This window comes from Neopsephotus bourkii, unplaced genomic scaffold (genome assembly GCF_033783945.1).
Source record: "Neopsephotus bourkii isolate Nb327-2 ecotype Australia unplaced genomic scaffold, CSIRO-AGI_Nbou_v1 NB_1686, whole genome shotgun sequence".
In the NCBI taxonomy this organism is placed as follows: domain Eukaryota; kingdom Metazoa; phylum Chordata; class Aves; order Psittaciformes; family Psittacidae; genus Neopsephotus; species Neopsephotus bourkii.
In genome coordinates this window covers 719,677-745,004 of record NW_026902160.1, presented here as the reverse complement: position 1 = coordinate 745,004, position 25,328 = coordinate 719,677, and the positions used below count along the sequence as shown (strand labels likewise).

The 25,328-nt window shown below is 39.0% G+C and overlaps 1 protein-coding gene across 2 annotated transcripts in view; it reads right to left on the bottom strand.

The window, feature by feature from the left end:
• DOK7 (docking protein 7) overlaps nucleotides 1-25,328 on the bottom strand; it is a 64,928-nt gene that overhangs the window by 20,066 nt on the left and 19,534 nt on the right. For both annotated transcript variants that reach the window (XM_061376024.1, XM_061376025.1), the window contains exons 6-7: nucleotides 24,060-24,167; nucleotides 20,437-21,311 (exon numbers count right to left, since the gene is read on the bottom strand). In XM_061376024.1, coding sequence (XP_061232008.1) covers nucleotides 20,437-21,311; nucleotides 24,060-24,167 — 983 coding nt within the window. The remainder of the gene's footprint in view (nucleotides 1-20,436; nucleotides 21,312-24,059; nucleotides 24,168-25,328) is intronic.

The following is a 25,328-nucleotide window of genomic DNA, read 5'->3' as shown; positions in this document are numbered from 1 at the left end:
TGAGAGCTGCTAGCTTACTTAATGGAGTAGGAAGGGGCAGACTGCAGTGTTGAAATACATGAAGATCAAATCTTGCTAATAAGAAAGGATCTTACAACTTTCCAGCATTTTTTTATTTTGCCTTTATACACAAAGCTTTTCCCTGGGGGAGTAACTCATGGAGCTCGGGGGGAGCTGTTTCTTACTTAGTTCAGAAAGTCAATTAAAAACTGTTTTGCAAAGGGAAAATATCTTTATCTTCCTCACCTTTGCCTCTAGATTCATTAGCCTGAACAGCCCTGCTGTCTTTCAGGGCATGGGCCTGATGCATGAAACTAGATAGCATGCTGGAAGAATAAATTTAACTTTCTTTCCATAAATGCATTAACACATCAGAATATCCCAAATTATGGCAAAGGCTTGGATAAAGGATAGAAAGCTGAAAACCTGAAAGGAGATTGAAAGTTTTCTGAAGAAAGAATAGTATTTTGGGTCTTTATTTATACATAATCTGCCAGAGACAAGTCCTCTTTCATCATCACAAATATTATGAGCAACAATAGCACAGAGAAACAAAGAATAAACTGAATATTTTTATGATTAGTGTTCTTTTCACCATATAGCAAAGTTGCTATTTGCAAAATACTTCCTACTTGCTAAACAGCTCAGCTCCCCCTCTAAATTCAAGTTAACTATTCAATTTACTTGCAAATTGAGTTTTGCTGGTTTGCCCTTCCCTCAGTGTTGCACAAGTACAGCAGCTCTGCAAGAATGAGGATTAAAAAGTCATCAATGCCAAACTGCTAGAAACATTTCAGTTGCAGGGATATTTTTTTAGTGATGTGCTACTTAATGCAAGTTAAAATGAATCAGTAGGACATTCTGTCCTGTGCATGAGAATTCAAGCCATCACTTGTCTTTTTTTCTGCACATACTCTATGACATGGAAATAACTGGAAATTAAAGAGTGATGATTTTGTTAACATAGGTACAGTTCGTTCAAAAATGGAGTCTCATTCCGTGCCTGGAGCACGTCACTCCTACAAAATAAATGCTAACAAGTTTTTCATAAAAATGTGCAAAATAGATAAGATGAGAAAATTTATAAAGGCTGGATATAACATCAAATAAATATGCAAAATTATTATTGGAAGATTAGATTATACTTGACAGAGATGCAAGAAGGCAAACAAGTTAGATATGTGAAATTACATCAGATGTGGGACTGATAAAATATCATTGAAATTATGGGGAATGGTGAAAGAAAACAAATAACGAAAGAATCAGATGTGATTAAAAATCTGAGTTTCGGATAGTAACAAAAATAAACCCAGTCTTTTGTTATAACATGGCTTTTCCAGCCTACAAGATTGTTGTCTTCATTTCCATTTCAATAAATCATATTCTATTATTTCTGCTGCAGTCCTCTAAGGCAGAGACTTCACCAACTTACAGTATCTACCACTGAGGCAACTCAGTAGAGAGGATGGTATCTTTTTTAATTCTACAAAACTCAGACAAAACATGCTTTTGTCTATAGCAGAAACTTTTAAAATTATTATGGCATCATGCACAAATGCAAATGCATGGTTTTCAAATTCTAAGTATAATACATATCTCAACCTACCATACGGTTACACCAAAGAAGAAAAGGGGTAAGTGACCTCACTCAAATAGTACTCTTTTGTTATGCCTGCTATGATATTCTGACAATAACTAACAGAGTATCTAAATCCTGCATATCTCACAATATTACTACTGTTAATGTCTATTAAGTTAAATATCTTTTAATGTAGATTCTTTTATCTGTGATGCAAGAGCCGAGTGCTGAAGTATGTGATGCAAGGCTGTTAGTTCAAACAGCCTCATCAGTACAACACCCACAGTAAATGGATACGTACCTCTTGTGTATCACACATCATGAACTACATGTCCAGGGCTATTTTAACTCTGGTAACTATCAGGCTGCTGCCAGATGACATTCATTATGTTCTGCTTCCAAATATCTTAGGTATGGTCCAATGATAGATGTTAGGAGAACCCACTAGTTTGATAAGCTGGATGATTATTCATAGTTTAGTTCTGTTGCCCTAAACAGCTAAACAGAACCTAAGCCTTGGCATTTATTTCTGTGTGTGCAAATAACCATCATAGTACATAATCCTTTTCACAATCAAAATGTGATTTTCTATTTCTCTGTGTATATATAGTATATCTTTTTCTTTCTATTTTTTCTTTTAAAGTTTCATTTTATTTCAAAGTTACATTCATGTTATATTTCATGAAATATAGGATTTACCAGATCAGTTCTCTTTTTAGAACATTACCAGACACAAATGCTGTCCCATATAAAGAGATATTAAAAGCAGTATGTCTACCTTGCTCTATATACTCAAACCACTTGCAAGGACTGCAAACCCAATTCTGTTCCACAGCTGCTAACAGTAGCTTTGGACACAAGGTTAGTCCCAAAGTCCCAGTATAAACTCTACAGCAAGGATCAAAGATACTGTACAGTGCAATTTCCTATTTTTGCCAGATTCATAGTGGGAAGAGGACTTAAAAACTGCTTTGTAAGCTTACTTCCATGGAGTAAGAACGAGCCAGGAGCTTGTGAGTCAGATGGAAGAAAAGAAAGAAAGAAAATATTATCTTATGTCTAATCCCTCCCGTTATTGGCTTTAAGGGTATGAACTGATAGATAATTATTCCAGATAAAGCATGTATTTTCAAAGAACAAAACCACTTTTGTTTCATATTTTTCCCCCTAAAAAGGAGGAAACCACACTTCCAAGAAAAAGTAGATCAGCTCCTGTAGATTGTAATGCTGAGCTGGGCTCCACCATCACTGGCAAGAGGAATGAGATGCCATTTGCCTGATAACTGTCAACATTTCAGACACACCTCATCAGTCACAGCTGATGCAATTCTCTTAGTGTATCTTTAGAAATAAAGCTTTTCTTTCAGCTCAACTAAGTTTGGCAGCTTTTTATACCTCCATTTTTCTGAATCTAGTAAGAACTGGAGTTCTCAGTACAGGAAAGACATGGACCTGCTGGAACAGGACCAGAGAAGCACCACAAAAAACAATCAGAGGGACATAACACCTCTGAGCACAAGCTAAGAGAGCTGGGCTTTTTCAGCCTGGAGAAGACTCCAGGGAGATCTTATCGCAGCCTTTCAGCACTTGAAAGGGGCGTATGAGAAAGATGGGGACAGACTTTTTTAGCAGGGCTTGTAGCAATAGTACAAGGGGGTAATGATTTAATCTAAAAGAGGGGAGATTCAGACTCAATATAAGAAATCTACTTTTTTTAACAATGAGGGTGGTGAGGCACTGGCACAGGTTGCCCAAAGAGGTGGTAGATGCTCCATCCCTGGCAGTGTTCAAGGCTATGTTGGACAGAGCCTTGAGCAATCTGATGTAGTTGAAGATATCCCTGCTCATGGCAGAAGGGTTGAGCTAGATGACATTTAAAAGTTCCTTTCAACCCAAACATTTCTATCATTCTGTGATTTTCAGATGTCATTTGCTTTAGTCTAAGCTCTCGTATAAAATTTTGCCCCAGACTGCGTCCTGAGATTGGAACAAGACAGGCCTAACATAAATAAGCAGCTCTGCTTGTTATGAAAGAGGAATTTATACTCAAAAATAGAAGCAACTATTTGCACAATGCGATTTTTATGCAGCACATATAAAAATTAACTCAGAGAGGATAGATTGCAACAATGGTCAGCTGCTTAATTTGCATAGAGAATATGATCTAGATTTTTGCTCTCTCCTCCTTTATTTTAAAGCTATTGTTCAGTATCAGGGCCATGCAAAACATCCAGTTTTTCAAGAGAAAACCATCAAAATTATGACTCAGAATCCAGAGGACAGTGCCTGAAAAGCAGAAACTGTGAAGCAGGCTTCAAAAATGAGCAAACACTTTCATGCCTGCCGCATATCGGTGATGGCCCTTCCTGACAATCCCTCAGAATGCTTCGTGTAATTTGTGCACACAGGCAGGCAGCAGTTTACATTTATATTGTATGGTTTATGAAAATAGCACCTTGAGCTGCCAGCAGCTTCACAAAGGAGCAAAGGACTCAATGAGAAATCCTGACTGAAGGTTTGGAAATCAGCATCACAAAAACTGAAGCATCAACTGCTTTTAGAAACCAGAAAAATCTTGACCATGTCTGAAGTTCTGCAAAGCTCAGGTATCTCAGCAAAAAGAAAACAGTCCCTAATGAAACTGATAGGTAAGGTGCTTTCCTCATGAGGATGAAAGATTATGAGTCATTCTTGGAGCAAATCATCAGAAAAGTTTAAAGCTGGAATTCTCATGCTGCCACAGGGAAATAAAAAAGTTCCCAGGAAAGTGATAAATACAGGCACGCAGAGCAACCTTTAGAGGTCATCTGCTTTGACAGGCTGCTTCACAACACCTAGCAGTTGATCAGGTTCTGAACGAAAGATATGAAATTATTAGACTCTACAACCTTTCATAACAACTCCAAATGAAACAAACCCCTGTTTGTGGCATGCTTCAGGTGCAGGGCTCCAGTTTCAGCCACAAACTTCTGATTACTCAGCTTCATGTGTCACAAGCCAACTGTCGGCTTACAGAGAGATTTCTGAAGTCAGTTCAGAAACATCTCAGTTTGCTCAGCCAAGCCCCAACATCAGCTATTTTCTGAAGCATGAAGCTGGCGATTTCAGTGGCACTGGCAAACCATGCTCAGTGTCACATTAAAATGCACCTTCTAAAACCTCTGGGGTAATCACAGCTCAACTCACCTACAAATTACAGGGGTTGTTTAAACAAGAGATGGAAAAAAACCCAAAGAATTGCTTAGCTCTAGATTTGTGTACACATCTTGTCTCTCTGCTGCTTTTACAAACCCTTCAGTTGTGATTCTGATATGCATCTTTTGAGAGGAACCTTCTGCTCCTTGCTGTGGACTTCCCAGTTGCCCACAGCCATGAGCCATTTGGCACCCACTGCAGAGTATGACCATTATCTCCAAAAATGACATGCCTTGCCTTCAGCATACCCTGAAACTGTCTGCTCGAGGGACAGAAAGAAAAGCTGGGCTGAGTCCTCTGCCACAGGTAGCACAAAAGCCAGTACCTGGGCCCAGCTGCCCTGCCTCCAGCCTGAGATAAAAGCCATCTCCATCTGCCAGCCCTGGAATTCAGATGGTGGGAGCCTTGGTTGCAATGCTACAGGCTCAGATTTCAAGCTCTGCTACTGATAATATATGGGCATGGGGAAGCTGACACAGCAACAGGGCACATGATTTGCTCTTGTCTTTTGCTTTTCAAAAACAGACATAGAATTACTGCATACCAGAGTCACACTAGGATTATGCTGAACAACTGGGCTGTAATGCAATTACATGGTCACATACCACTTTTTTCCACAGGACATCTGCCTCATTCACTGCACAAGAGGAACACATGTGTGGGTAAAATCACGATGGGACGAGCAACTGTAAATCTGTCAATTCCTTAACAGCAAGGGGCTTAACTTTTCAACCTAAATAACATCCTTTTACCATCACCTACATGTCTTCTTAGGTACAAAAGTGTTTAGATAGAATTCTAGAGGAAGCAGCTATGCAATACCCCCCAATGCATATGAAATACCTGGTGTAAACACACCAGTGATGTTTGTGTCTGTTTCCAGGCACTACTACAAGTCAAGCTTGCATACTTGTTAGACAAAAAAACAAAAGTCAAGACCATGTCCAGCTGGCCCAGATCAATAACACTCACTGCAAGCTGACAGCAAAATCTGAAGGCACACACCACCAAACCACCACAAACTGTCCTAACACCAGTATCAGCCAGACAGCTTGTGGTTACAAGGAAATACCACAAACCACACCAACTTAAGCATAAATACAGTAAAGACACATTATCACCTCCATCAAACACAGATTTGGATGTTGTCTCACTTTTTTTTTTTTTTTTGTGAATTTAATGAATTTCATGCTGTTTATGTTTCTCATGATTCTTCAAAAAAAGTTGGTCTGATGGTTCCAGGTCACACAAAATTACTGAATGCTTCTGTGAATTTGAGAGTCTGTCCTACTTAACCACAGGTAAAAATCAGAAGTGCTGGTTTCTATACAGGTAACACTTCATCATTTCAAGGAGTTTTTGTAAGGACAGATACAGTGACAAGCTGCAGAGAGAGAGAATGCAGTACCAAACCCTCTAAGTAGATCTGTATAAGCAACTCAAATGAAAAGGAGGACACTAATGATAACATCATCTAAGCTTCCTGACAGACCTCACAGCACAAAGACACTGGAGCATGATCAGAACACATTTCACTCGCAGTTCATAATACAGGAGGGCTTTCATAGCAGGAGCCAGGACTAGGCTGAGGAATTCAGCCAGCCAGAAGAAATGGCTATGCCAGACATAGCAAATTGCCTCTGAGACCAATTTTAATTCAATTTATTAGATAAACATGGCCAGAATCATGCAAGAGTTAGCAGGCAGGAACTAAAAACAATTCTTCATGGAAAATAAAAACACCATATGCAAATGTCATAGGGTATATTCATCAGACTTGACAACTGGGGCACAGCATCTCCTGGTTGCAGAACACAGAATGCTGAACAAATACGACTATGAATCGATGGGAGATACATAATAAAATGCATTAAGATCAGCCTCTGCTGCCTCATCTTTCACCAGATCACAATCCAGTCATCTCATAACAATCATTCTGCCATTCAGGACATGAAAGACTCTTTATACAATTGCCATTATACTAAACCATCAAAACCACTCAGCTCAGAAATGATAACTTCTTTTTCTCCACTGTGAGGTCTGAAATCCAAGGCAGATAACCCTGATACAATCTAAAGTTCAGTATATCATATATTCTTAGGGCCAAAATAAATAAGGCTAATTGTTCCAGGTAATAAGAAGCAGGTACATTTTTCCATCTTACTCCTCAGCTGAGCTGTCATAATTTACAGTAGTGGAAGATATATTCTGAAATTTTATTGAAAGGAACAATTTTTAATTTAAGCATGACACCCATCAAATTTTCTGATTCAAGATTGTGTTGTCAACTTTTTAGAGATGTTTTCATAGCAACATTACATTCCCTCTCCTTTTAGTTAAACCCTTTCTCCTAAGGTATATATAGAAACTCCTGCTGTAATGCTTAGGCAAGAGTTCAAACACACATTTGTCCTGACTGTTGAAGGTTCAACAGTGCACCCACAGCATTGTTTAACCATCCTAGGATTCTGTAATTCACATTTTCACAGGTGCACATGAGAGCTGTTTTTCAGAATGCAGCTGACTAATAGTATGTACAGTAGCTTTAGCCATGCAAAAAGATGGATGCGTTTCTCTTTACCAGATAGAGATGTTTATGAACAATTAAAATCAACATTAACTATAATAGGTTATATATTTGTATTCTTACAGAAAGATAGTAGAGCTGCAGGCATCTATGGCAACAGCTGTATTTTAACATGAAGACTATTTTTAACTGCATTCAGTTCTGATAACTGGAACAAAAACATCTTTCCTATTTATGCCAAAAAATCTTTTCATTTCTTTCTTCTTTTTTTTTAATAGAGATTGGCACTTCTAACGTCCTATTGAGCAATGGGGAAAAAAACAATGTACAAGAAGTCAAAGAGGCTTCAATTCCATGTATTCTGCCTTACATTTCATATATTCCAATTTCCAACAGGGGGTAGCATTACACTTCTACAAGAACATTTGATATTTAAAACACACTCAGTTTCCCCACATTTGCCAGTCTGAGCTTCTTTGTACAATAGATCTGCTAATTTCCACTCATTCTGCACCAAGCAAAAACCACAGAAGGAAGAAACTCCAGCAAAACTACCATGCTATTGAAAATAAGGCTCAGAAGGGGTCCAAACAGGTATGAGTATCCCAGACTTGATTCTACCATAGGGATAACAAGCACTGTGGTGTTTTCATCTCATTCTTGCTCAGCATATAGAGGAAACAGGAATGGCAAGGTTCATGTAGACTGAGTGCAACACCTCACATGATCCATTTCTTTTCTATTTTAAAGTTCACAAGATTAACTGTGCCAGCACTGAGCATCTCAGTACTGCAGAAGTACCTATGAAATTAGGAGGGCTTTACACATGGGAAGTGTTTTTCTACATTCTTTCTACATTAACGACCTGTTAGAGAGCAGTGTAGGGGAGAGGGACCCGGGGGTCCTAGTGGACAACAGCATGACCATGAGCCGACACTGTGCCCTTGTGGCCAAGAAGGCCAATGGCATCCTGGGGTGTATTAGAAGGGGGGTGGTTAGTAGGTCGAGAGAGGTCCTCCTTCCCCTCTACTCTGCCCTGGTGAGACCTCATCTGGAATATTGTGTCCAGTTCTGGGCCCCTCAGTTCAAGAAGACAGGGACCTGCTGGAGAGAGTCCAGCGCAGGGCAACTAAGATGATTAAGGGAGTGGAGCATCTCCCTTATGAGGAAAGACTGAGGGAGCTGGGTCTCTATAGTTTGGAGGAGACTGAGGAGTGACCTTATTAGTGTATATAAATATATAAAGGGGGAGTGTCACGAGGATGGAGCCAGGCTCTTCTCAGTGGCAAACAATGATAGGACAAGGGGCAATGGGTACAAACTGGAACACAAGAGGTTCCACTTAAACTTGAGAAGAAACTTCTCAGTGAGGGTGACAGAACACTGGAACAGGCTGCCCAGGGAGGTTGTGGAGTCTCCTTCTCTGGAGACATTCAAAACCCGCCTGGACACGTTCCTGTGGAAACTTACCTAGGTGTTCCTGCTCTGGCAGGGGGATTGGACTAGATGATCTTTTGAGGTCCCTTCCAATCTCTAGCATACTGTGATACTGTGATTCTCTTAGAACCGTGCATCCCAGTAGAAACAAGAGTTCTGCTGCAGCAGGAGCATTAACCTATTTCAGGATTTTAGAAGTCAATTCAGGAGTCCTGTTTAGCATGAAGCTTGGAGAGACTAAATATAAATGAAAAGGACAATCATTAACAGAGACACGTACGTACACATGTTCTCAAAGATATTAGGATAGCCTTCCTCTCCTGATTAGCAAAGGAGCTATGTATGGCAAATTTACATCAGAAGAGATGTGTAAGACAAAAAGCATGATAAACTTTTCATTTCTTGACACTGAGATATTCCTTCTCTGATGAGGAAAGGGGATGAGCTTTGACCAATGTGCATAAAAGATATTTTACAACCTTTCTATGAAAAATAGTTCTTATGCCACTGTACTGGCAAGTATACTAACATCACAGCTGTTCTTGTCAAAAAGTTTCTGATTAACAGAAAATTAATTACACCAGTTATACAAAAGTGCATAAGGTATCCCTTTTACTCAACTTTTCTGCCTGCAACAGGATTTAAAGTCCGAGTCATCTATTCAGGAAGAGAAGGGATTCTTTTCTTCAAATAGCTTAACTTCAAATAGCTACAGTGACAAGCAGTAAATGGAGAATGGCTCAAATGTGAAAATATTTCAGAAGCTGCTAAAGTGAAATCTCAGCTCTTAGAGACAATTTAAACCTACCTCTACAGGTTCTTACAGATGGAGAAAGTTTATGTTAAGCCATTTTGAAACATTCACTTAGGGACTACCGTAAGAAAAGTCTTTCCCTTCTACTTCCCCCAAGGAACATTGTTCCACAATGTGAGCTGAACTTCTGCTTGCACTAAAAATACACTTGGGCCTGTTTTGTAGCCGATGGAGCTATGCCAATTTACATTAGACTAGTTATTTGATTCCTTCCTTCCAGCCCATTCCACATAAAGACATGAAGAAAAGGATCCTTGTTATAACCTGTGCATCCTGCTCCACACAGAGAGAAATAGAGTGGATCAAATTATGAGCCTATGATGAATAAAAATCAAAGTCTTGCAGTATGATCTTCTCATTCATTTTCTTTCTTTTTCAACTTCACATTTACGGCTAAGGCTAGTCAACTTTTCCCAGAAAAAAAATTATTAGCAAGATAATCAATGAGCATAAGTAGAAAGAAATGGGTGGAATAAGAAGGACAAATAAGGGAGAGAAAGCTCAAAATAGTAAAATTAAGACAAGTGTTTTCCTTTATCCCCAGCCCATCACTGAAATTATGGTTTGTCAAAGGTAATGAAACTATAATTAAACCGCACAGCTTAAAGGATACAGATACTTAACTATGCATGGGGGCTGCTCACAGGCTTCTCCTGTATCAGAGAGCACTGCTATATATTGTTAGGTATAATTATTTCTGTAGTTTTCCAAAGCTTTCTATAGTCGTTATCTCCATAGCACATGTGTTCTGCTTGACTTTATGTCTTAAGGAACGAGACGAATTGGCAAAGTTCAACTGGAAACATCTTCCTCGTGCTATAGAGGACACAAGTCTACAGTTTCTAGCCTTGATATAGCCCACTTAGCACTTCTCTGTCCTTGTAGTAAACCAGATCTGGAAAAGGTTTATATTTCCTTAATATTTTCCAGGCTCAAATTTCTTGTACATTCAAAATTGCTTCCAATCAGCATTGAATTAACAGAGGATTCCACAGAATCCAGACTACTGCAGAGGATGTGGTTAGGGGAGAGGGAACACAGCCAGAGTTCATGCCCCACTGATTCCCAGCTGTTGAAGCAGTCATTTCAGTTGATTGGCAGCTGGCTGCTGCAGTTTATACTGCAAATAGCCCAATATCCTCATGTGACAAGACTCAGGAACACAAAGTCAATTTTAAAGCCCCTTTTTCATCTATCCCTTGGACCTGTATGGGACTGAGCTGCTCCAGAGAAAGCCTTGAGGACTGCTTTCTTTCATCTACACTGCTTTAGGAAAGGGAACATGGAAATACAGAAAAGGTAACACCAAGAAGGAAATACAAGCAGAGCTTGTATGCGGTAAAGATGCTTTACTGCAGCCTAGAATCTGTGTGGAAGACTCTGGTATTCACTTGTGTCGTGGTTTAACCCCAGCCAGCCTCAACTGCTTCCAGCCCGGCACCACTCACTGGGAGTGTGTGCACAAGCTGTCTGGCTGGGTTTAAACAAAGACAACTTGCTCCATCCTGGCTGTCGTTTATCACATGGCTCATGTTAACAGTTGCTTGTTTTAATCTTAACATTCTCATCCCGCCCGAGGAAGCTCAGTCTTTTGCACACACAGAAATTGTGAGTTGTTACAAACACATTGATGCATCAAACTTCATCAAAACCAGCTTTGCACCTACAAAGAAAATCAAAAATTATCTCATCAAAATAATTTGAAAAACCAGATTTGATGCAGCGTACCTGTTCATGAGAATTCAAGAACAGAATACAGGAAGAAAAAGTAATACAATGATGCTTTTCATTCTTCCTCTGCTGTTGTTACAACTTGGCTTGAATTTCAGTCATATCCTCAAGCATGTTCTTGAAATCTTGCTCCTTTCTAAAAGCTGAAGATTTGCTTAACCCTAAGGCTAATCCCCGTGCTTAGAAAGAACAGATTTTCAACTGCCATGTTGTCAGTTGTAGACTTTCTGAATCCACTGAGTGTACAGGTTTTTGCATTAACAGCTTCTTTCCGGTAACTGCAGTTCTTGAAAGACACCATTCTTTGAGTTCAGCTTCATGCAAAAGAATTCTGTTAAAAGAACGTATTCAGTGCCATTGCTCTGTGATCTTTCATTAAATGGAAAATGGCTTTGAACTGATCATTAGGTTATAAAAATTAGTGATACAATTCCAAGCATTCACAAAAAAAGAAAAGGAATAGTAAAGCAGCTGCTCCATTCTGGCAGGTTGATTTTCTTCCTTAGTTCTCTTACTAATGTGTTCCTTTCCTGTCCACAGTTCACACAAATGCCAAACAACGTATTGTCTCTCACTGCAGTTTGGAAAACATAAAGTTTACTATACTCTTCAGCACTTGCATAAAATTGTCCACACCCAAAGTACTGCAGAAACACCATCCCATCAATCCTGACAACAGCCTTAGGAAGTAAACATCATAAAGACAAAACATTATAAAACTGGGTAGACTGAGGTAAGCTGGTCAGAGCCACAATAATCAAGCCATAATTCAGAATTCCTAGATCAGTCCAAATTTCAAGTTTCTTACCTCTCTTGCACAACCTGGGATTCCCCCCCTATTTGAAGTGAGACAGTGCCTAAAACACCATCATCAGCACTTTGCAGATTCCCACCAGAAGTGGACAACTAGCTTTATAACACAGCACACAGGTCTGTAAAATGCATCCAACGTTAAGCCAGGCAGGGCAAGAACAAAGCTCAGTACAGATTCTTTCTCTATTTCCTGAGGTCCAGAGCAATCAATCCCACTCAGACAGGGATCGAAATCTGTCTCCCAGATATCAGAGATTCATCTTATTTCTTTTAAAACACATGCAGCCCAATTCTCTTACAAATCAAACGTTTTAAGAGTGCCAGAGGAAAGCCTACTAAGTCTGCAATAAGGCTTTTGATGATCTCAGTGGGACATTTTGGTTAGGACTGCACAACCGCATGAGAGGTAAATTTGTTGGTCATGTCTACTACGTGGACTTTTAAAGAATTCATTTCTAGATAAGTCCCTAGCCTTTCAGCAGGAGCTTCATCACTATGCATAGTAGAGCAATACATAAAATCGTACGGCAGCTTTAAAGCAGTTCATCCTGAAAACTGTTTGGCAGGCAGTTCTATGCCAGAACAGAATATCCACATTTTCTTAAGTCTACAGCCCATGGGAAGTATTCATTCTGTTCTGAGAATTTAGATATTTTTAAGTGATTCATTCCTCAAATTGGTTTCAATGTATTTTTTTTTGCTATTCAGTGAATTTGTTGCCACGCTTGCACTTTTCTTGCTAACAAATGCCAAAACCACATTACCCACATGATGATGTTGTCGTCATATTATTAAACTTCACTAAGCCGATATTTGGAAAAACTAGTTGCTGTTTATCAGCGAAGTAATACAACCTGGTATAGGGTTCCACAGTTATATTAAAAACAGTAAGAATTTGCCTACATCACAAACTCTACACAATCAATACCTTAAGAATCTAATCTTAGTACAAGTCCATGTGGGATACTATCAGCCAGACAGTAAGTATTTCCATAGATATCTTGAAGCAATAAATATACTGGGCATCTTGAACTGCCAAAACTAATTCCACTCGTATGTCTTACCATGGGTTGTGGACAAGTTTAAGCATTGTTTGTGTGATTGTGTTGGAACACATTTCATCCTTCTAATTTGCATACTTCCAGTTTTAAGTGGCTCTGTCAAAAAGAGCTAGTGGGAAAGGCTGTATCCCTGCTGAGCACCCATTTTCAATCCTCTCATCTACTCACAGTGAGCTGCTGTAAACTCTCCAGACATCCCATCCGCATGATTGCTATCCTACTGACACTCGCCAGTTCCTTCCGAGCCACGCAATTACTCTGATATCAGTGACTGTTAATCAAAACAGAATATTTTCCGCATAGCCTTTAGTCCATCATCTTAAAACTATAATATTGATAGGCATGACAAACATTTTGCAGAAATGCAAGTCAAGGAATTGAGGATTTTAAAAATAGCTTTGTTTATGGTCTTGCAGAAGGAGATGAACCACAGGGGAATCAAACCTAGGAATCTTAATCCAGGGCTGCTATTGGAGTTATTTACTTCCTGCTGAGTACTGCTCAATGTAATTTGTGCTTTCCTAATGTCTTTTTGTGGTTTCTTTTTCTCCAGGTGAATTTTACTTTCACCCTTCTAGAAAATGAAGGTAGAAAGTGTCTGCTAACACTTTACAGGATTTTGTACAATTTTTCCAGGACAGGGATTTTTATATAGAAAAAGAAGACAAAGGCAGAAAAAAAAAGCCTTCCATTTTTCCATCTTGGCCATGTTTCAAGCAATCTGATGAGTCTCTTTACAACAGGATCAAAAATAAAAGCTCCACAAACCCTTCATTCCAAAGGGAGTAATTTTTTCCAGCTTTTATTGTCAGATTCCTCTTCCTTCAAAACATTTCTTTATCTCTCTTCTGAAAAGCTATTGCTTCCAAAGAAAAAGTAGCCATCATTTGCAGTAATAATAAAATCTATTATCAGGTTTGATTGTATTTAGGAGAGGAAGTAGATCTTCTCATTTGTTCATTCTAATGGGTATAGAAGGTCAATACCATGGTTTATCAGTATCTTCACTGGCTCTGTGGCAGAAAAGCAATCCAGCAACACTTCCGTTTAGTACAGAAGAATGAATCCTACTGAGCTATGTTGTCTACATTCCTTCCTGCAGGAAAGATGCTCTCTTCTCTATTATCACTTCACTTACCAGTCCTTCTGTGGTAGGCACACCTTTTCCCACTACAGACCAGAGGCTGTTTCATTTAGTGCCTGATACCAAGAAGTGCTGAGAGCTTAATTCTTGTTATTCTGAATTCAGATTAGAATCCTTTATTCTTAGCAGGAATGCTGTGGGGATTCTTCCCCAGAGAGTGTCATCAGTATTATTTTTTAAGGTAAGAGGAAAGGCAGCCTCCCAGAAGGCCAAAAAGGCAAGTCAGATCTGGCATGTCTTGTTTTTTACTGTGATGTCTCAAATCCAAAGTCACAGCCATTAAAAGTGACTTCCTCCATGCAAAACTTTGGAAGAGCCAGATCAGTTATTATGAGCCCTTACCAGCAACACCAAAATAAAAGGAAGCTGCATCTCACTCGCTTGATTGCTTCGGAGTAAAGCCTCTTGCCAAGCATTATAGTATTGTACAAAGAGTGGCAAACTGAGAAGAAAAGATTTTCCTTCCCCTGTGAACTTCCAATAAGCAACATCTCAACACAGTGCACGAGCAAACCCAACAGCACCTTAGTAAGGGGATGGGAGCTAATTCTGTGATAGCCTTGGGATCATGGCCAAAACTACAAAAAAAGCTACAAAAAGGAAGACAAAACAAATCAAGCTCTAAGCCTGACACTACACCCACCTGATTTATGCCCCTTTCCTCTGCCAGTTTCAACTGGAGAGCAATACTGGTGCTCCAATTTTTCATTTGCACAGTGCTGTGCACTTTTGCTAGCACAACCAGCTCCAGAAATTGCTGCATTTCATTGTCAAGGGCAGCAGCAATCATGGATTTTTTCTATCTCAGAAAAATGTTGTGGAGAAATTGGTGCTCCTAAAGATGCCTTTGAGGCTGTGAAAAGCCAAAAGAAGAACATTACTTTATTGTAAAAAATTTCAGAGCCTTTTACAATAACAGTAACACAAGAAAAATGTGAGATTGCCAAATCATTTTCCAGTGCTGTCACCTCATTTAGTGGTGATACTGCTATGGAAGATGCACCTCACTGCAGGTTAATGTATCACAGTCAGGACTTAAAGAAAAACAATTGGAATTCAAACTTAAAAAAAGAGAGCACAAATTCAAGTTTTCCAATTCATGCCAAAAGCCAGTAATATCCAGAATCAATGATCAAAACGTATGTGAGCCTCACAAACCAAGTCGTTCAGGTCAATAATACCGACAACAGATTTTAGATTCCTCTGAAGCACAAACTGTTCCTGTTACAGTTTTAACAGTGTGTGTGTTACCTAACTGCCCAGAGCTCTGAGGTTAGAGCAGAAAAACAAGTAGAAACAATTCTGCAGCAGATGACAAATGCATCCTCTCAACTGATTTAGATAGCCTGTAGCTTTTTTGAAGGTGGGAGGAAGCATAAAACGTGACAGCATCACACATCAATACTGTAAAAAAGAAATCTTTGAAAAGAGATTTAAAAGGTGTGTAATTATGATAATCGTGTTCCTATACTTTCAGAGAAAGCAGGGAAATAAACATGCTATGAGATAAACACACAAAGCTTTCAGTCTCCTGGGGAAAGAAGTAATGGCTCAACAGAAAAAAGATAGCTACATTAAAGTTGTAGGTAGTAATATATTGTGGTTTCTTTGGTATCTATTGTAATACTATATTAGAAAAGTACCTGATTAAAAGCTAAAAAAAACACAAACATTCCCAGTTATGTGGATGTAACAATGTAGTTTGCAGCCTCTATTTCTTGAATGTCACTACACAAGTTTACATCTTATAGGACTTCTCCTTTACCACTTTCAAAAGCAGCATCGACAATGAAAGGAGAAACACCATCTAAAGCCAGGGTTAAGGATTTTGTACAGGATTTGGAAGACCAAGGCTGTGTTCCCAACCAAGTTACAAGCTGTAACCCTGGTTAAACCAGTCAAGCAAGACCACAAAACAGACCTCGGTGCAAGATGTTCTTTAGAGTTCAAACACTTCTCTGCCTGAGGACACACCAGCTTTGCTCTCTAAGGCTCAATCTCTACCTGGTCTACAGTGCACAGTGGAAACAAGTTAGTAGCTCCAGATCTACCCCAAGATTCTGCACTCACAGAAGGCTGCATGTGTTTACTAAGCGCTGCAGTGACATGGTGCTGCCTTGTTAAATAAAATGAGCAAAGTTCCTGCTCAAAGATCACAGTACACACATGCCTTCATTTAAAGTTGTAATGCAAAATAAAGCAGTTTCTACAGAACAGACTAAAAGAGGCAAATTCCCTATCAGCTGAAGAAAGCAACTCCCCATTAAACAGAGATCTACATTCCCCCAAGGCAGGTACCAGATTTCTCTGTGCTGTACAGGGAACGATTCTTAGCCACTCACCACTGCTACCTGTCAAAACCCTAACCTCTTTTGGGCATCCTGAGCATAGCATTCCTGTATTTCTGCTTATACAGATACACTGGGAGATTCAAAATCTGAGGCATACAGTTACTGTGGTAGCAGGAACTACACAAATACCTCAAGGGGGATTTGTGTCCATTGCCTCCAAGGAGGTTTGGGTATTTTTAAATCGCCAACTAAAGCGGGTGGCTGAATGCAAACACAAGATTGATGATAACAGCCACACACAAACTGACTTTCTTTTCTCTTCTATCATGGCAAACCAACTACCAAAGCAATAATCAAGACTGTATCTCTACATACATAAGAACTCCCACTGCCATAAATAGGAGTTTAGGGTGAGCTAGACATATATGAAAGTCATTCCTACTAATAAGCACATTTTGAGCTGTCAAGAGTGATTTGAGTATAACACTAAGTAGTGTGAAAAGACAGCCATAATCATTCCACATTAATTCTAATTGCAGGAAGATGAAGGTCAGGGGACTAAAAGCAAAGCAAAACTAAAAGCAGTATTTATGAGATTGAAAAGGACAAAACCAGTTGGAAAATAATTTTATTTTTTTCAGACTTCTAAGAAAATTTACAAACAGTGGTGGTGTAAAAAAAGCACCCTATAAAAAAGGTTGACAGAGTTTCTCATACTATAACATCAAATGAAGTTACAGAGCAACAAGTGTACAGTGAATTTCTATTCATCAAAATAGTATTAGATAAGTAGTTGAAAATGCAATAAGTCTCATAATAAATCTCTACAGCTTACTCAGAATTCCCATAACAATCCAACATTCTGAGTTTAAAATATACTTACAAAACACAATGATTTCATCTCTCCAATCAGCTATAGCACTGAAATTGCCTAGGAAAAAATTACATAGGAAAGGCACACCTTGTTTAGTTAGTAAAGGACATCTTGATCACTCTACAATAACATACAACAGAAAGCAAAACACCCTGCATGCCCAGTGCCTAATGCAAAATACAATATAGAAATAATATAAATAATAGTGACTTTCTTTATGCTGGTTCTATACTTTATCCAGAGTGAAAAAGAAAGGCTTCCTTGCCCTATTTTCTGTTTGAACCTTGGCACTTTCACAGGGTATGTTCTACCTATGTTCATCCTCATTCTTGTTATAAGTGGAGCAGGTGGTTCTTAACCAAGTCAATCCCAATCACAAACGCTACCACGCCTCCCTTCATCCTGCAACCTGCCTCCAACTCTTCACATGCTGAACTCCAACACACACACACAACGTGCCCAAATCTAACCTTAATTTGCCAAAGTTTACATACAGGGCAAAAAACAAACCAATGTTTATATCTTTTATTACTGCCACAGACTTTTCTCAACTCAGGTAACTCACTTTAAATAGCAGGCATTTAAAAACCATCAACACAATTTAATTAACATCTTAGCTTGAAATTGCAAAGGAACTCCAAACACTAAAGCCTTCTGAACATGAATTTGAATAAATGTAAAAAACTGGAGCCTTCATTAATCCATAAATCAACTCCTCCTGGCCCTAACTACGTCTTAAAAGTATTATGCTCAGAGCACAAAGAATAAGAATTATTTTTCAGTTACAGCATATGGATTTGTGCTTATACTGTATTCGCCATGAGAAGAGCCAAAGACCGTGTTCATTAAATACTACTAAAATAACTCTTCTTGAAAATTAAGAATCCAGGACAATATATCCAAAGGTTATTTTTTCCTTTCAAAAGTAAAACCAAACCCCTGAATCACTCTATTTAATCAGACTTCTTTCCCAACTGCTTACAAATGGGTAGGGAAAAAAAAAAAAGCAGGAGCAGATGTGCATATTTCATGCTAAAACAAGAGTTAGTAAGAGGGTTACATGAAATTTGCTCAAATATTGGCAGTTCCTGAAATTCTTGCCAACTGATACTGTTAAGGCAACTAGAAACACCATGAAACATGACAGCACTATGCAGTGAAAGATCTGGGTGTGTATGTTGTTAGGGTCAACAGTCAGCTAAAGAAGAAGTGGCATAATTTAGCGTTCAATGGTTTTGAAGGTATACAATGGAATACTCACTTTTAGCTTCCTGTCTGCCACAGGTATCAGGGTAAACTCTGATAAGGTCATGTCTAAACTGACAATTCAGATCACTCAAACATTTAGACTACGTGAGCTAATTGTATCTTTACTAATTCTTTCCTCGCTGCCTATAACAAAGTCATCTTGGAGCTTCCTGATCCCAGAGCAGACCCCTTCCAGGAATCAGTCTTGTGCATTTTTCCCACCTTCTCTCTAATTACAGGCAGCAGAGACAGGAAGCCATCAGTAGATCCACTGCTGTGCATGCCTCTGCCTGCACTGCACAGAGAGCAGAAATGGGAAGCTGAATTAGGCTAGAGGGCTACTGAGGGCCTTTGGTGCAGATGGCTGGCAAGGATGATCTTAGAAAGGAACTGATCGTCCTAATGACCAGTGTAGCAAAACCTTATAAGGCCTCTCACACAGGGATGTGAAGGCAGCCAATACAAATGCATGGAACACTGTATTAGAAGAAAATAATCCCTCAAGTTTATAAGCTTTTTTTTCATAACTTACTATACACTCAAGCCCTTGTCATTGATTTATGTAATCTCACATGCTCAACTAAGATGTATGCACTTCAATGGCAGTATTTAATTGCTCAGCCAAAAGTCTCTCTTGCTGAATCCCAATTTCACCCACTGTCTAATTTAAGCACTCCCTCTAACCTTCCCAGCCTTTCAACAGCTCACCAACACAAGCAGCTTTGCTGCCTTCTGGTTTAGCAAAAACATTCAGAAAAAAAGTCTTCTCCAGAATGGGTAAAAACAGATACTTTTTTTTCCTTGCAATGCATAATTAATGTATGAAAATTACTGCCATAAAAAGCCAAGAGTTTAGCAAGGTTCAAGGATAATTTATGAGAACATCAAAGTCATAGTAACAGATACCAGCAAATGTGTTTAGAAAGGCATATGAATCTCAGTGCTTTAGTGTTTAAGTCTTGATGTGACTGGTGATCAGAAATAGTATTTTCTGCAAATATACTACACTAGTAGTAGACCACTAATGAGTTTTTGTATCCTCCTCTAAAGTATCTGTCACTGTCCAGTTATAATACCAGATTAGTTGATCTGCTATGGATTGCAATGCTGACTTGACAATCTTCTCTTTCCCCAGAGAGAAGCTTTACTAATCTGGCTTTTCATGCAAGACATGCTTAAAGTACAATGATAAAGAAAACAAAAACATCAATAATATAAAAATATGCACTGTGGTCACCTTAAGAGCAGCACATAGAATCATAGAATCACAGAATAGTTAGGGTTGGGAAGGACCTTAAGATCATCCAGTTCCAACCCCCTATTTGACCTCCCTTCTTCTTTCTTTTTGAAATACCAGCAGCAAGGCAGATCAATGTCCTTCATGCTATATTACTATTATATGACAAATTCAACCCTCTCAGTGCCTGTAAAGCTTCTATCTCTGTCACTATAAGCCACTTTCATAAACCCAAAGCCAAAACTGGCCAATTTAAAAGCAATGATTGATGGCCTATATGGTTCAGTGTTTTCTTGATCAGGCACAGATTTTGAGGAAACTGTGTGCTAAGCCTCTCAACTAGAGCATAAACAACACAGAAGTTATTAACTGTTCAAATTATAAAGGAAGCAATAGTACTCATGACCTGTAACTTAAGTCATTTTAAATTAACCATGCTATATTAAGTAAGGCTCATTCACATCTGCTCAGTGTTAGGTATTTACCTTTAGTCCACCACAGACTGGACAAGATGAAAAAAGAGCTCTTGTCATCCCGAGGGGGGGGCTACATGTGTCACAGGGGTCAGCTGAGGGCCCACCAGGAGGTGACAGCTCACTGCTTTTGGAGTCTGACACCTGGCCTTGTGGTTTTGTGCCTGACCACCTCGAGACAAAATCCACATAGGTCTCATCACTCAAGTCCTTGTTGCTTTCCACCAGTAAGGATGGAGGCCTCCTTCTGTCCTGGCTGTGCTCAGGTATCCTCCGTGCTTCCAAGTGTGGTAGTAGCAGTTTTGGGTCAGTAGCACCTTGAGGCAACAGAGCCTGGTCCTTGGATAGCGTGGAATCTGCACTTTTCGGTTGTACATCTTTGGAAGCTGCCTGTAACAAACTCCTTGGTATATCATAAATGTGTCTGAGAGAGCTGGGAACCTGATACTCTGACCCCGCACCTCTCTGGGGCTCACTGTGAGGACAAGTACATAAACTCTGATCCGAAGGAAAGTCCAAAGGCAAGCTTAGCAATGATCCAAACTCATCACCAGGGCAAATGTCCAAGCTCCCAGCATAGGAGGAGAAGCTTCCAGAATAAGAAGAGTGACTACCAGTAGCTATCCCACTGTCAGACGAGCTCTGGCGACCTATTTCCTGTAGCTGTCTGGATCTGAGGGGCTTTGGAGGTGGTTTAGTGGTGCCACGTGCCCCTTCTGGAAGGGTCTTTTCTTCCCCAAGATGAATGCCCTTTGCAGATGCCAGTCCGTGACTCTCTTGAGAAGTGCTGGCTGAAGACTGCTCTGGCCAAATTGTCAGCCTGCTCCCAACACTGACATCCGAGTGGCTGGTTTCTGAAGATGAGCTTGAAAGACTTCTCTCATCTCCTAGAAAAGCAGAACACATCAATCTCACTTTAAAATACAATCAGCAAATTGAAGCATTGCAAGCATTAACAAACAGCAAAGGACCCTGACATTCCATCTGCTTTTTGTAAGGGGAACTTCTGTCAGAAAGACACAATTCCTGCAATAATTTCTATCCCCAAAGGAAATATAAAATGCGATACTATGTAATCTTGCCATAACCCTACCACATTGTGGAACATAATGCTTTCAGGGTTAAATGTTTAGCTTTTAAGCACAAAGTTCTCCCCTTTCAACCATATTTTGTTTCTGGATAGCTAATTGTTTTTATTTTAGATACTCCTATCTTAAATCACAGTGAATAGTCACAAAGTCCCATGCTCAGAATAGCTGAGGATGCTCTGAAGAAAATCTTGTTACTGTAATGCATATCCATATGAGACATTTCCATGTTTATATTTGAGCCATACCAACCAATTTATATCTTATTTGTACATTTTTTTTCTATTTAAATCTTATCTGAATGAAAAAGTGAATGTTAGAGACCCAAAAATAAAATCAAACTTAAGACTGTCCTGTTCTCTCCTCTGAGCTCTCCTGCACTGTACTTCTCCATAATATCCATACCAAAACATAAGTACACATCACTGCAATGAACAAAAATGACAATACTACTATTATATATATATATTTATTTTTTTTTACATACAAAAGGATGGCCCAGGAGGCATTTGTGCATACATTGAAATGGGGTTTGGTGTTTTTTTCTCACTGGTATTTGCAAGGAGGGCACTTCTACAGGCAACTGTTGCTACCCAAGACAGACTATGAAAGAGTTAAACATTCACATGAAATGTCCTTAGGACAAAAACCAAACATCACACAAATATGCAGAAACAAAACAAAAACCCACCTTCTATTAACAACAGACACAGTCAACAATGTTATTTCCCTCCTTCTTAAACCTTCCTTCTTTGTGTAAACAAGGGCTGACCGAAGCATCATTTTGTGGGTACTAATTCTAATTCATTTTGTTAACTTTGAACCTTGGGCAGTAAGTTGCCAGATGGAGTACAGAGAAAAAGTTTCCACTACAAACTGTGACCTGAGCTCCTGGAGTTACTAGGCTACTTCTACTCTGAGTTGTTGAGGGAAAAGTTTAGAACAATTCTCCTGCTCTTCACAGAGTAATTCTTGATATAGACTGTTACACAATAGCAATGTTTAAGCCATGAAATCTAATTCTTTCTTTTCCCCCAGTGCCCATTGCATGACACTGGTTTGTGACCCCTGTGTGAATGTAACTTCTGAGATTAAATCATACAGCCCTCTAAAGAGAAGGCATAAGTTACAAAAATATTAGCGTAGGTCTCAGCAACATGCCCAGCAGAAGAACTATAATTGTTAAATTGAAGTTATTTTGCTTACAAAACCATTTCTTTTCATTTAAAAAATAAGACTGTTGAATTTATTTGATCTCACTTCTCTTAGAAAAATATTTTGGGCACTTTAGAGCTCTGGAAGGGATGCTCTCCCACAGTCTTGAAGAAAATGCTCCAATTCTGTAGAGCTAGATGTTCTCCAAGACAGTGGCAGAACCACTGTCTTGTAGACAAAGTATTCAGAGTATTCAAAGTATTCAGATTCAGACAAATGTTCTCCTACCAAACCTACAGGGACAGTGTTGGTGTTATGATATATCCCACAAACACAACTATTTAATTTTCCTATGACAAACTCAAAGACCAGAATATGAAAAAGTTTAGGATCCTCATTCTCTGAGGATTGTAACATTCCTAGGAGAATGTATTTGATATTGGACCATGTTTTCTAACCAGAATGACTGAATTAAAAAAAAAAAACCAAACAACCCAAAACACACAAAAAGACCCCACCAAACAAAACAAAAACCAAAGAAACAAAAGAAACAGCCAAACAAACAGAACCAACCAACCAGCCAAACATGCTTCTCTATCAAGTCTCATTTGTTTTCCATTAATCGAGTCAAGTCTAGTAGTTATGTGCTAACCAAGAAATTCCTCAGGAAGTCTCAGTGCAATTTAGTCACACACCACATTATTCAGCAGGGTCAAGATGAAAGTAGCCATGGACGTGTACAGAGGCACATAAGTAAGCGCCTGAGGATCTTTCCAGGGCTGTTTTCATGTTCATAGGCTTTAGAGTCAAGAGCAAGGCAGATGCTTTGAGGATCTAACTTCTGCTTTAGACAATTCAAATAGCAGTTGAGGGCATAGGCCCCTTTACCAATTCTACGTTGTTGCATAAACCACTCCAGAAGGAATGTGCACAGAAAGCACCACAAACAGCAAGAATAGTAGCACTTCTAGCCAAAGCACGGGAGTCCTAGGTTTCACAACAAAATCTGCTGTAAGCCTGGTGTTTGAACTACACAAGTCAGTCCATCTTACAAGGTGGAGTGAGTCCAGTACTTAAGCAGGTATCAAACTTGACACAGACAGTTCTTTGAAAGCTACACATGCACAAATTCAGTAAGATTCAGCAAGCTAATGGATTTTCCTGTTTTAACAACATTTGATCCGAAACTCACTCTGCTCAGTTAAAAACTCTGATCTACATCAATGTACTTCAGACAATTCTGTTAAAGAGCCACCCCACAAGCAACATCAGCCAAATCAAATATCTTGACCATTTGCTATTATTTTTCTTTTAAGCTCAGCTTTTTATAATTATATACATATGGTCATTTCTCAAACCTGGGGAGGAAGGAACACCATTTATTTTGCTTACCTCCACTGCCCTGGCGACTTGTGTGGGACAGCAAGCTCAAGCGCTTTTCTAACTGCAAAGCTTCATGAGCCAATCTTTCTTCTGAATAGGCTGGATTTGGACTTGGATCTTTAAAAAAAAAATAGAAAACAAGTAAATAAAAGAGAAGAAACATAGAAAATATATAAAAAGAAGGAAAGAAAAAAGAAGACATGTTGGATAAGAATGTTAGCTATTCTTACGTTCTCATGTTTGATCTTCTACCAGAGGAAGGGAAAATGCTGATTGGAAAATGTATGGGACAATCTGCTTTCAAGCACATCCTGGATAAATGCTACATAATAAGTTATAATTTTAAGTATCAAAGACACTTTCAGAGGTTATGCCCAATGTCTGTAAGAGTTATCACCAGCAACAGAATACTGAAGAGCGCAGCACCAAAGACAATAGCTACAGAGAAAATTAGCATCCAGCAGGTCTAAAGGAGTTGAAAACTAGTATGTGACCTGTAAACTGTGTCCTGACTTCACTGAACTCCTTGGGAATTTTATCATCAAGAAAGACCAGATTTTTCATCCCACAAATTTGCAAATCTACATCATAAACTCAAGTCATAGTGATGAAACCATCTGATACCTTCCAATCCAGATCGCTTATTTACAATGACATTGCTTTCAAGTTTGATGTTCAGGTCACTAAGTTCAGAAGTCAGAGATTAAATAAGTAGCCTGATGGTTCTCTGTCTTCATGTTGAATACAGAAAACACTCCTAAAACATACAATTCAGGGATTTTCCCACACATTTCAGTAAGTTTGCCATTCCAGCTGAAACCACTGAAAAAGGCTCACCCTATTCTAATAGAAAGACCAAAAGTTAAACAGAATGTGGAAGAACTTCCACCAGTGAAACAGGCCAGTTTTGTCCAAACCATTTTGTTTCTAGCCAGGCACAACAACAAAACCAGATGTTGGAAATAATAGCCATTATCCCAAGAGATTACAGATTTCTTCAAAAAGCACTGGGAAGTGTGTCATGTAGATCAGTGGCAAAGGATATGGTCTGCTAACTTGTTCAGCATTAGGAGTTTCAGTAGCTCTTTTAATTACATAGAGAAAGTAATTAATGACATAAAACAGGTCAGCTTCCTCACAACTGCTGTTGTATATCTGATCATCTGAGTAGTAGTAACATACCACAAAAACATTTAGTTATTGAGTCATTTAATAAGAGGGGGGAAAAGGGAACAAAAAGGCTATACATTGCTGTGATTGAGTTAGTAAGACAAGAAA